Source organism: Chiloscyllium plagiosum, unplaced genomic scaffold, assembly GCF_037043375.1.
Source record: "Chiloscyllium plagiosum isolate Xiang-an unplaced genomic scaffold, Cpla_swu_hap1 HiC_scaffold_26, whole genome shotgun sequence".
Lineage (NCBI taxonomy): Eukaryota > Metazoa > Chordata > Chondrichthyes > Orectolobiformes > Hemiscylliidae > Chiloscyllium > Chiloscyllium plagiosum.
Window position 1 is genome coordinate 10,035,560 of NW_028270164.1, and position 13,724 is coordinate 10,049,283.

Sequence of the window (13,724 nt, forward strand, 5' to 3'; positions counted from 1 at the left end):
CTGCAGGGTTTCATTTTTACTCTGAATTCCTGACACTACCTTACCTTCTATGCCTTCATCCCTGAGACTCAGAAGGTCATTAAATCCATTTGACAGGTTTTTGTGACTTTTTTTCTTGCTTCTGAATATCGTTGTCTCCCCCCTCAATCCCTGCTGCACTCTGTGAACTTCTCCCCGGGGAATATATGAATATATTACACCGTTGTATACATACCAAAACCAGAATCATTTCGGTCAGATATCAGATTGATTCAAGGTTGGTACATGAGCATAAAAGCATTTGTGGATTGAAAGAAATTACATAAAGACACCATATTCCTGAGATACAGCTGTCAGGGTTTCACTGCAATCTGGGACGTTAAGTTAATTCACAGCTCAGTTCAGTAAGGGATTAGAGGGGTTAAAATACATGAAGTTCTCTAGAAGGTGCTATAACTCACCACCGGACAATTCAGTTTCATTCAGAATAGTTGACACAGATTCATAACTGGTATCCACTGTAATAAATAAAACAACATGAGCAAGGCAGGAGAACTGCGGGGTGGGGAGAGGGGACCAAATGGAAATGAGACGGCCCAGACAAGTGTCTGCAGGCAAGTTACGGGGATGAGGGTCATGCAGGGTTAAAGGAGTGTATGGCAGAGTAGATAGTGGGTGTCGCAGACATAATGGTAGGAAGAATGGGCACAAGAGTGAAGGGGAAGTGGGGAGGAGAGGATAACAGTGAGAAGCATTTCAGGAATGGAACAGTATTCAAGGGTGGCAGAGGATTGCGTCTGGTAAAGGAGGACAAGATATGAAGAGAAAGAAGTAAGAATGGATTGGAGAAAGCAACTGTTCAGCATTTCTGATCAGTGAGCTGAATATCAAATACCAAAATACATGTCACATTGAAACGGAATACGTGTGATTAAAAACTGTATTAAAAACTCAAAATAGCAGCGTGACTGAGCCAGACTCTTGACAAAGAATTCAGGTTTGACAATGAGGAACGCCATCCCAAACCTTACATGTTAGGTTGGCGGAGATGACTGTACAATGAGTCTTCAAGAGATTTGAAGGGAAACTAACTTAGAGGGGGGAGTTTGAAGAAAACATCTCCCAAGAACACCCCAACACCAGCCCACCCTCCACAATGATGAACCTTTCCCTGATGCGACAAGTAACGTTTCACTTGGTCCAGCTTCCTACTCATTCTAGACAAAAGGAAACCTCAATAAAAACAAAACTCTTAAGAAAAAAAAATCTAAAGATACATAATAGAATGCAGACCTCCCAGTTACACAGTTTTCTCTTGACAAAGTTGGTTAGCAGACAATGTTCAGTATTTTGAAGATTGACAACTGGCAAATTGAACACTGAGTGTTTCAAATACTATCCATCATAATTTTCAGTTCTTCTGATCGATGCAAACTACCTCGGCGTGTTTGTTATGCAGAGTTCCTGGTGATCTTCTGCCAAAGTCATTGTGGGAAAATGACTGAAGAAATTCCTGGACAGCTATGTTTTGACTGTGGAACAAGAAAGAGCCAACAATTGCTCAGCCTTTTGTAATTCACAAAAACAAACTACACAGATGGGGTTGTATTTGCTGGAATCCCACACAATAATGTGAACAGAAAGTGTTCAAAATCTAAAGAACTAGATGGAGTTCAGCCCACTGAAAGCCTACTGTAAGGTGAATGGATTTCATTGTTTGAAATTCATATAATCAAACCAATGGAAAATGATTTGGTGCATTTGTATTTTTTTGAATGGGGAAACAATGGAAAGTGGTTTAGCCATTGAAACTTATTGCAATGAAAATGAATACAATGTGTGTACAAGGCTCCATGTTAAGAAGGATAAAAGCAAATTACTGCGGATGATGGAATCTGAAACCAAAAGGGAAATGCTGGAAAATCTCAGCAGGTCTGGCAGCATCTGTAAGGAGAGAAAAAAGCTGACGTTTTGAGTCTAACTGACCCTTTGTCAAAGCTTGTTTTTCTTTGATGAAATGAAACTGTGGACCAGGACAGCTTTGAGAGAGAGTAAGTCAGTGCTGCTGGAGAGAGGTGTCGAGTGCTTTCATGTGGCGGTGCACGGCCCTGAGTGTGGCTTTTAGGACAAAGGGTCAGTTAGGCTCGAAATGTCAGCTCTTTTCTCTCCTTACAGATGCTGCCAGACCTGCTGAGATTTTCCAGCATTTCTCTTTTGGTTCCATGTTAAGAAGTATTGTTTAGAAAACTAATCATTTTGCTTATACAATATTTATATTTCCATAATGCCTTTAATGTGGTAAAACATCTCAAGGCACTTCATAAGAGGATTATAAAACAAAAATGATACTGAACCAGAACAGGAGAGTTTAGGTCTCATGACCAATAGTTGGGTAAAAGAAGCTGCTCCAAGGATGATGTAAAAGGAGGAACTTGAGAACGTGAGAGAAACAGGATTCTGTACATTGGCAAAACCACCAATGGTGGAATGATTAAGATTGGGGGATGCTTAAGAGGCTAGAATAGGAAGAGGTAAGCTATTTCAAAGGGTTGTGGAACTGGAGAGATTACAGAGATAGGCAAAGGCAAAGCCAAGGAGGGATTTAACGACAAGTGTCAGGATTTTAGAATCAAGACTTTCATAACCAATGGCTCAGAAAACATGAGAGTGTTGATAGTGGTGTTGGGGAGAGGGTAGAGTGAGGCAGATAGGGATTGCTGCTAGCTAAGACACAGGCTACAACATTTTGAAATAAACTTGAGTTTAAGAAGGATGGAGTATGGGAGGCCAGCTAAGAGTGGGTTAGATCAGTTACGTTTAGGATGAACAAAGACAGGATGAGGATTTCAGCAGCAGATGGACTGGGACACGTGGCTGAAGCTGAGCAATAATAAGGAATTGGAAATAGTCTTAGTGATGATCCAGATGTGGGGTCAGAGTTTATCTGAGGGTCAAAGACAATGGCTGTTTGAAAGAGTGTAGCAGACGGGATGACTAACTGGTGGCTAATGTGTCACACCAATAACACAAAATTAAATGGCGCCACTTCATTTTCAAGCTTCTACTCTTTAAAAAACAAAATCCATCATGTATTCTGATTGTGAATAGGACTGAAAGGACAGTGTGTCATACTCAAACAGACCATACAAGTCCAACCATCAGACAATTATTATTTTGGAATTATTCACTGTCACTGTCATTCATTCCTTTAAATGAATAGGAAGTGAGATCCCACTGAGGTTCTGAACCAGATCTACACAAAACAAACATTCACTGACTGCTGTGTTGCTGCATTGATAGCCTCGGGTGACTTAGACCTATAGAACCTCCGCTCGACACCATGAATTGGAGAGACATTGCCCAGAATTTCAGGTGATCCGTTAGCTAAGTTGCGTCCATGAACTGTGCTGCATCAGCCGAAACATTTTCTTGAAAGCTTGGCAACTAATGGTTGACTGGGGTTGGCATGATAACGCAGGGAGTAGGGCAGCTTCAGGTTAGTTCTCATGGTTGACGATGTACCATCTGGGATACACCAGCTGCAATGGGAGAACTGGATGGGAGCAGTGGGAATCTTTATGCTGTTACCGCGTGAATCCATTTATGTTAGAATCAAGCCTAATGGAAAGGGGGTGTGTGGACCTTAGTGCTTTTTTCCTGAAATTTGAAATAATTCTGCCACCTACTCCTGAAATCTCTGCATCACACTTGGCGTATCGTTTCAAGAGTTCAATCTAAAACCTCCGGCCAAATAATCAATTCGCTCGTTGTCTGCCTGGACAGTTAGCGTAAGCATAACTGTTAATAACTGTGCTCGCATAATGCTGACCCTGTCCCCAGAAATCCTGCCCACAGCAGGTCACTGAATCAGGGGACAGGAGTGGGAATCCAGGCAGATTTTGATTTCCCTCTTGACTAACCTGAGATTCACTGATAACACCCATAATTACCACCTTGACTGAGATCAGGCCGGTGGCATTTTGTCCTTGAGAGCAATGCATTCATCAGTCAGTGAGGGCATAATGTTGGATTGCCAAGTTTATTGTCGAGATTTTGCAGATAAGTGGTACAACAATCATAAACTGACGCAGAAGAGATGGAGGCTATTCTGACCCATAGTCCTCAGCTTGTTGAAACAGCTACCATTAGCCCCTGACAGTTCTCAGTAATCCTGTAAATCTTTCCCCTTCAGGTGTCTATCCCATTCTCTTCTGAGCATTATCATTGATTTCATTTTCACCAGCACTTAAAGCAGTGGATTCCACATAATGCCCACTCACCACATAATCATGTTCCTCCTCATCACCATCTCTGGTTTTTGTGCCAACTTACTTAAATCTGTGTTCTTTACTCACCAAACCTTCTGCTTGTTGACAAATTCTACCTTGAAACATAGCAATAGGAATAGGCTATTCAGCTGATTGAATCGAGAGTGTGCTGCTGAAAAAGCACAGCAGGTCAGGCAGCATCCGAGGAGCAGGAGAATCCACTGCAGATTCTCCTGCTCCTTGGCTGCTGCCTGACCTGCTGTGCTTTTCCAGCACCACACTCTCGACTCTAATCTCCAGCATCTGCAGTCCTCACTTTCTCCTATTTAGCTCATTGAGCCTGCTCCAACATTCAGATAGATCATGACTGATCATCTACCTCAACACCACTCTCCCACACCATCTCCTGGCCCTTGATACCAACATTCTCTATCGCCGCCTCTCTTAAATAAGCTCAACGATTGAACTCGCTCAGTTCTCTAGTATTCACCACATTCTGACTGAAGAAATTTCTCCTCATCTCAGATTTATTTTGTTTCAATTACACAGTCATGGGTTAAGGGGTCCTACGGCTGGACCACTATTTCTTGCCTATCCCTATCTTTCCCAGAGAAGGTGGTGGTGAGCTAGCCTTCTTGAACCACTGCAGTCCACATGCTAAAGTGACACAATGATGCTGAGAAGGGAGTTTCAGGATTTGTACCAAGTGACACTGAAGGAACCACAATGTATTTCCAAATCAGGATGGTGTATGGTTTGGAGGGGAACTTGCAGATGGTCGCGTTCCTAAGTATCTGCTTCATTCATCACTCAAGGTGGAAGTGAACTACCCTAATCCTGAAATTACCTTCCCCTTGTTTAATCTAACAAAACCTTTCATGATCTTGAACACCTCTCTCAACTCTCATTATAACTGTACCTTCTCAATATGTAACTGGACAGAATAGACAGGTGAAACTGTTCTCTCTCATAAAATGAAAAGGCACACATTTAAAGTGATTTGCAAAACGTGGGGGAAAGAAATTTTTTACCCAAGTGGTTAGGGTTTGAAACACACTGCAGAATTGTGGTTGAGGCATGTTCATCGGAGCCATTCATGAGGGAATAAGGTATTACCTGGTTAGAAACAATATGCAGAGATATGAGTGACGGAATGCTCATTTGGAGAGCCAATGGGGACAGGATGAGTCGAATGGCCTCCTTCTGTACTTCTGTGACTCTGTGAACTTCCCTGGTGTTCCAATATAATCGAGATCCCTCATGCCTGCTATCAATTTAGTAGATCTCTAGGGGCCTCAGTAGCCTCACAGCACCAGGGACCCAGGTACAATTGCACCCTCAGGTGACTCTCTGCGTGGAGGTTGCACATCCTCCCTGTGTTTGTGTGAGCTTCCTCTGGGTGCTCCGGTTTCCTCCTACAGTCCAACGATGATTAGGTGGATTGGCCATGCTAAATTGCCCATAGTGTAGACTGGGTGGATTCGCCATGGGAAATGAAGGGTTACAGGGATTGGGTGGGATGGAGTGTTGGTGTGGACTTGATGGACTGAATGGCTTGCTTCCACTCCGTAGGGATTCTATGAGCTCCTCTGCACTCTCCCTGACAAAGACATGAACCCTTTAAAACTGAGCATTCATGCAACATTGAAAATAATTTTACCTGATTTTGGTGTAATTTCCATCAGGAATGTTTTGGCTGTAATTATAAGCAGTATGTTCTATGGATGAGGAACTAGAGAAAGGTTCACATTACCTGCTGAAAATATCCCCTCACAGTGCCCAAAATCCCTGACACCTTGTACCACACTGAGCTGCTGGGCATTGGGTTTCTTGGCATCACATTCTGCAAGTCAAACTCATCCTCAGAAAGGGTGAAAGATACAAAATTAAACATTGATCCACAACCTCCTATCCTTTGGAGCCCAGTGATAAGTATTGTGACTGAAAGCTGCGACAGGAGGAGGTAGAGGGTGGTCCTTTGATACTTACTGGTTATCACCTTGATGGTGATGGGGTTTTTCTGTTGAATGGTGTGTGTGAAGAGGAACCGGGCATTACAGATGTAGTCAAAGCGTGCATCACTACGCACCACGTTGGAGAAGTAGAGGTCTCCGTTCAGGCCCTGAGACACACGTTTATTCTGAGGGATCGATTCCATCACTAAAAAGAGACAAGAGATCTTAGCTCCAAGAACAATACTCCATCTCCTTACATTTTACATACCAATATAACTTTATCTTTGCCACCCAAATATTTATTACAGTCACACAGACATACAGCACCGAAACAGACTCTTCGGTTCAACCAGTCCATGCCGAACATAATCCCAAACTAAACTAGTCCCACCTGCCTGCACTTGGCCCATATCCCTCCAAACCTTTCCTATTTGATGATTTGGAGATGCCGGTGTTGGACTGGGGTGTACAAAGTTAAAAATCACACAACACCAGGTTATAGTCCAACAGGTTTAATTGGAAGCACTAGCTTTCGGAGAGACGCTCCTTCATCAGGTGATTGTGGAGGGCTCAATCATAACACAGAATTTATAGCAAAAATTTGCAGTGTGATGTAACTGAAATTATACATTGAAGAATTGATTGTCTGTTAAGCCTTTCATCTGTTAGAATACAGAGAGGGTTTTGTGATTTACACATGAAAGAAGTGAAACTATCACTCCCTCCCCTTCCTAGACCTTTCTGTTTCTATCTCAGACGACCGAATCAACATGGACATCTACTGCGGGCCGACCGACTCCCACAGCTACCTGGACTGCACCTCCTCCCACCCCGCCCCCTGTAAAAACGCCATCCCATTCTCCCAATTCCTTCGTCTCCGCCGCATCTGCTCCCAGGAGGACCAGTTCAAAATACGCACAACACAGACGGCCTCCTTCTTCAAGGACCGCAATTTCCCCCCCGACGTGATCGACGATGCCCTCCACCGCATCTCCTCCACTTCCCGCTCCTCCGTCCTTGAGCCCCGCCCCTCCAACCGCCACCAGGACAGAACCCCACTGGTCCTCACCTACCACCCCACCAATCTCCATGTACAGCGCATCATCCGCCGTCACTTCCGCCACCTCCAAACGGACCCCACCACCAAGGATATATTTCCCTCCCCTCCTCTATCAGCTTTCCGTAGAGACCACTCCCTCCGCGACTCCCTTGTCAGATCCATACCCCCCACCAACCCAACCTCCACTCCCGGCACCTTCCCTTGCAACCGCAGGAGGTGCAACACTTGCGCCCACACCTCCCCCCTCACTTCTCTCCAAGGCCCCAAAGGAAACTTCCATATCCGCCACAGATTCACCTGCACCTCCACCCACATCATCTACTGCATCCGCTGCAGCCGGTGTGGCCTCCTCTATATTGGGGAGACAGGCCGCCTACTTGCGGAGCGATTCAGAGAGCACCTCTGGGCCACCCGGACGAACCAACCCAATCACCCTGTAGCACAGCATTTCAACTCCCCCTCCCACTCCACCGAGGATATGCAGGTCATTGGACTCATCCACCGCCAAACCACAACAACGCGACGGTCGGAGGAGGAGCGTCTTATCTTCCGACTGGGAACCCTCCAACCACAGGGGATGAACTTGGACTTCACCAGTTTCTTCATCCCCCCTCCCCCCACCTTGTCTCAGCCGAATCCCTCCAGCCCGGCACCGCCTTCCTGACCTGCAGTCTTCTTCTTGACCTCTCCGCCTCCACCCTGCTCCGACCTATCACCCTCACCTTGACCTCTTTCCACCTATCACATTTCCAACGCCCCTCCTCCAAGTCCCTCCTCCCTACCTTTTATCTTCTCCTGCTGAACACTCTCTGCTCATTCCTGAAGAAGGGCATGTGCCCGAAACGTCGAATCTTCTGTTCCCTAGATGCTGCCTGACCTGCTGTGCTGTTCCAGCAATAAAGTTTCAGCTTCCAATTAAACCTGTTGGACTATAACCTGGTGTTGTGTGATTTTTAACTTTCCTATTTGAGTACTTATTCAAATTCTTTTAAATGTAACTGTAGCCACATCCACCACTTCCTCTGGAAGTTCATTCCACATACAAACTACTCTGTGTAAAAAAAAATCGCCCCTCATGTCTTTTTAAAATCTTTCTCCTCTCACCTTAAAAATATGCCCCCTAGTTTTGAAATCCCCCACCCTTGGGAAAAGACACCTGCCATTCACCTTATCTATACCTCACTTTTCTGTAATATAGTTATTCTCCCAGAAACTCCATGTGTACAGTTATGGCCCCACCATCTTCTCGCCACTCCAAGACCCATACAACACTATTGGGTGGAGTTGACCAAGTGACTAAAACAATTAACGTTCTTTGATATGTTTCTCATCATTCACTGTACACTCCTACTGCTGAAAGTTTCAAGCTTCATATCCTCCTGTGATACAGCATTCCCCGTTGCAGGTTAGTTCAGACCCCTCAGCACAGCTCCTTCCAACACATTCTGACACACATGTGATACATGGTCACTTTGGACTGCCACTCTAAAAAGGACACAGTACCACAGAAGATTAGGCAACATCCGAAGAGCAGGAAGATCAATGTTTCAGGCAAAAGCCCTTTATGGGAACAGTGTGCTTTTCCAGCACCACTCTAATCTTGACTCTAATCTCCAACTTCTGTAGTACCCACTTCTGCCCAGTATCACAGAAGATGGAAGCTGTGGATGCTTCTTTTAAAGGTTGCATTAACGGGAAAAAGGATGGCAGCAGTTTAAGGTTGTCAACTCCCTCATCCATCCTGACTTGGTGAAAATCCAGGCCACAGCGTTCAATTGTTCAACTAAACTGAACTGTGTCTGACAGCTGATCTATGCTCACTGTATATGACTGATTGAGACTGGGTGTTGACTCAGAACGGAAGCAAGCAGAGAAGCTTGACGTAGCATGAACACGTGTGCAGATAGTTTGTGAGTTGAGAGGTTTGTAACACATAAGCAGCTGCACAATTAGAAACGAGCATCTCTTCGACATTGAAAAATATAAAATATGCAGCAGGAACGGCAGGCAAAGCAACAGGAAGTAGGCAAAATAATCTAAGTCTCTAGCATTGAACACAATCGTAGTGAATTGACATTGAATGTGCTGTCGGCTCAATATGGTATAGAACAAGGATGGTGATACACAATGAGCACCTTTCACACCACTGACAATGACAAACCACTGTTTTTTATTTTATTCATTTGAGGGACATGGGTGTCGCTGGTTGGTCAGCATTTATTGTCCATCCCCAGTTGCCCCTTGAGAAGGTGGGGGTGAGCTGCCTTCTTGAACTGCTGCAGTCCACCTGCTGCGGGTTGATCCACAAAGCTGTTAGAGAGGAAATTCCAGGATTTTGACCCAGTGACAGGGAAGGATCAGTGATATATTTCCAAGTCAGGCTGGTGAGTGGCTTGGAGGGGAACGTGCAGGGGATGATGTTCCCATGTATCTGCTGCCCTTGTCCTTCTAGATTGAAGTGGTCGTGGGTATGGAAGGTGCTGTCTGAGGATCTTTGGTGAATTTCTGTAGTGCATCTTGTAGGTAGTACACACTGCTGCTACTGACTGTCAGTGGTGGAGGGAGTGGATGCTTGTGGATGTGAATATTGTCTTAAACGAGGCAGAGAGCTTAACCTGACCCACTAAACCCTGAAAACCCAAGATTATTGACCAAGTAAACAGACTGCTACATAATGCTCATGTTCATTACTTGTTGATGTATGTTTGATTGTAATGGCCTGTTGTTCATTAATCAAGCTATTTCTAAACAACCTATTCAGAGATGCTATTACACACCTCTGCAGACCCTGGGATCTGAAGCTGGACCTACTGGCTCAGAGGAAAGGACACTACCACTGCATCAGACGATCCCTCTTGTTTATGAGTTTGTTTTTATATATCCAGATGTGCTCTTGCACACAACTGCACGCGTCCTTCTTTCCCATGACCAAATCACCCATGGTTTAATTTCCATCTATTACCCACCACCAATAAATTACTCATGTTTTCAATTGATTAAATTACATGCAAATCCCACCAAGGGCAATGCAGACCACCAATGGTGAGGGAGAGGTAGGGAGCTCAATCATAATGGAGTCGGAAGAGGAAATAACCTGCATTGATATAGCACCTTTCTGTTCTAGATAGTTTCCCAATCATCCTGTGTAGAGATGTCATGACACACCTCTGGAGTAGGTAGAACTTAAGCTCAGCCGTCCTGGCTCAGAGGTAGAGGTACTACCATTGTGCCACAAGAGCCCTCTTACCTTCACTTGTTCTCTTTCGTAAAGAAGCATCAGTCCTCCTCGTACCAAAGCCACCTTTTTTCCAGCAGGATTCCATTCAATATCTCCTGCTTTCCTATCGCCTGTCTCCCCCCCCCCCCAGCAAACTGCTCAGATCCTTTGCTCTTTCTCTGTGAGATATTGTCTAATCAACTCATTCAGAGAAGTTATTCAACACCGGTGGAACTTGAACCCAGGACTCCTGGACTTGGGTTAGGGACACTACCACTGCTCCCCATTCATTGCCCTGTGTGATTGTGCTCAATTGGATGGACCCAAAGGGTCAACTGACTGACTCCACACACCTGAAGGCAGAAGATTCCAGAAGGCATTCCCTGAACCATCTGCAAGCTCAAAGATGTTAACAGTTCTGCAAACAAACTTCAATGAACCAGACTCATCTTTGCATCTCTCCAAGAAAAATCAGAAAGAAGTGATAGATACAGCGACCTGGTTGAGAATTGGTGACAAGTCAACATCACAAATGTTAATGAGGATATGCAATAGCCTTGATCCCAAGGAGTTAAACTTTCACAGCATTTAAAAGCCCCAAGCAGCTATGTAGCTAAACTTACTGCTGTCCATCCAGAAGATGACAGGAGGGGGAAGTCCAGCAGGAGGTTGACATGGAAGAATCAAGGGTGCTCCTTCCTGTACCTGGAAAGGGTCTAAGACCTCCTTACGCCACAGGGGTGCCTCTACAGGTCAGGTAGCAAACAGAGAGACAGAGAGAGGGACTGTCAGTGATAGCACGTCACACCGAGTTCAGATACATCCAGGAACAAACAGCAGCAGCTATAAACAAACTTGGAGCCTTTGTTAGGATTCAAACACCTCTAGGTAGACAACCGGGGGGGGAGAGAGAAAGCAGCAAAGGGGAAAGCAGACCAATTTTAAATACCATTGATGGGAACATTTACAGGAGGGAGGGATATTGGTAATAAAAAAGACCATAAAATCCTGACAGTACCTGTGGAGACTGAAATAACAGGCTAGATTCACGGAGACATTATGGGTTTTGTTCTCCAGTTTCAGAGCCTCCCATTGCCTCAATAAGGGACATTTTACTATGCTGTCTACCACTCGGGCACTTCAATGGACGGTGTCGAGTCTTTCCCAGGATCGAGGACCTACAGGTGTGCAAGGTACACCCGCACTGAGAGCTGCTGGCCAATCAAAGGCTTTGTTGCACTGGCCAGTATTATCAAGGGGTTCCCAAGACATTAGGAGAGGGGGTGGGTGAGGGATTTGGGGAGGGGCCTACTGCAAAGGCAAGAAGTATCTCTCAGTGAAACTCTTTGCAGATGCTGGGTCCCTCAGTCAAGTATGGAAAGCGTTTGCTCAAGTGGAACATCCCCTCCTGAGCCAACAGGGGGCCCATTTCCACCTCACAGATATCTGCCTGTCCTGCCGCATTACTATCAGCAGCAATGCTATGGACTCCAAATGTAGGTCTTCAGATGGTGAGCCAATGGGAGCAGGGATCTGTCCCTGAGTCTCCTGCTAATGATTCAATCCCAGTGGAGTCAGGGTCCCCACTGCCCACCCCCATAGAATCCCTACAGTGCAGGGGGAGGCCATTCTGTCCATACCAACCCTGTAAAGGGCATTCTATCCAACCTACTCTATAACCCTGCATTTCCCATGGCTATTCCATCTGACTTGCACATCTTTGGACTGTGAGAGGAAACTGGAGCACCCGGAGGAAACCCACGCAGACACAGAGAGAATGTGCAAACTCCACACAGACAGTCGCCTGAGGCTGTATGAACCCGGCTCCCTGGTGCTGTGAGGAAGCAGTGCTAACCACTGAGCCACCGTGCCAGCCCTTGCCTGATTAAATGGCCCTCACCACCCAATCCAGCAGAGGGAAGGGCATTAGATGACACCTCGTGTTGGGGCCAATGGCATTGCATCAGAACTAGGAAAGATTTGAAATGGTACAGGTTTTGAAGAAATGCAGGAAATGCAATCCACCATTTTCCCTCCTTATTTGAGACTCCCAGCCTCCATGGAAACTTAGCTCCCATTGTCTTTTCTCTTTGTTGAGTTGGAGACTTGAAACAAGCCCTGGCCAAATCAGTGGGCCAGATGTGGGCCTTGAGGGGTCTTTAAAAGAGATAAAAGACTTGCCTTTCCAGAGTGTCATTCATTCCCAAAGAGCATTACAACTAACATAACAGTTCTGAAGTAGAGTTAGTGTTGATAATATAGGAAATGTGACAACCAACTTACACAAAACAAGCTCCCACAGCAATGTGAAAATGGCCAGGTCATCTGTTTCAATGAGGCTGACTGAGGAATAAGTATTAACTTGGACATTGGGTAGATATAACTCACCTATATTTATTGAAATAATGCCACAGATCTTCACATTTCATGGAAGCTGGGGAAGTGGGACAGGTTTAAGAAGAGAGCTCCAGGAGGGTCAGAAAAGAGTAATTAATTCAGTGGGATCTAGTCAGCTTAAGGAAGAGGACAAACTAGAGGAGTTTGTCAAGATCTGGTCAGGAGCATTCAGAGATTTGTAGACAAGGCAAAAGATTTCAAATTTGGTTTCAGGGAGACAATGAAGGATTGGGATAATGGGCAAGGTATCGACCATGGACTTGACTTTTAAGTCATTGAGTCTCACATAAACAATGTGGGCAATACAACATGGTCTCATTCGATCATGCAAGCCCATGCAATGGCCCCCATTGGCAAGGACTACATCTACTGCCAATTCCCAGAATGCAACATGTTGGCCAGCCAATTCAGAGAGCAATTTGGTCAGAGATTGAAGTGTCACATGGACGTGAATGGGCAAGGCTTCTAGATTTCTTCAATGGAAAGGTCTCACATGTTCACACTATGTAGGTGGTCACTGGAAAGTTAATCATTTATTGCCTGTTCCTAATTGCCACTTGAATGGATTGGCTTGCTCGTCCATGAGTCAACCACATTGTTATGGGTCTGGAGACACATACTGTATCAGCCAGTTCAGGTAAGGAAGGCAGATTTCCTAACATACAGTGAACCAGGTGAAATTTACAATAGCCAAATAGCAGTTTAATGGTTATCATTTACTGTGACTAGCTTTTTAGCTCCAGATTTATTCGTAAAATGTAATATTTTAGTTTTAAATTCCAGCAGCTCCTATGATGGGATTTGAACCCCTCCCCATCCAGAGCATTAAGCCTGGAGTTTTGGATTGC

General features: G+C 45.1%; 1 protein-coding gene across 1 annotated transcript in view; it reads right to left on the reverse strand.

The window, feature by feature from the left end:
• nfasca (neurofascin homolog (chicken) a) overlaps positions 1-13,724 on the reverse strand; it is a 306,670-nt gene that overhangs the window by 112,695 nt on the left and 180,251 nt on the right. The window contains exons 8-9 of the mRNA XM_087973468.1: positions 11,103-11,225; positions 6,237-6,407 (exon numbers count right to left, since the gene is read on the reverse strand). Coding sequence (XP_087829594.1) covers positions 6,237-6,407; positions 11,103-11,225 — 294 coding nt within the window. The remainder of the gene's footprint in view (positions 1-6,236; positions 6,408-11,102; positions 11,226-13,724) is intronic.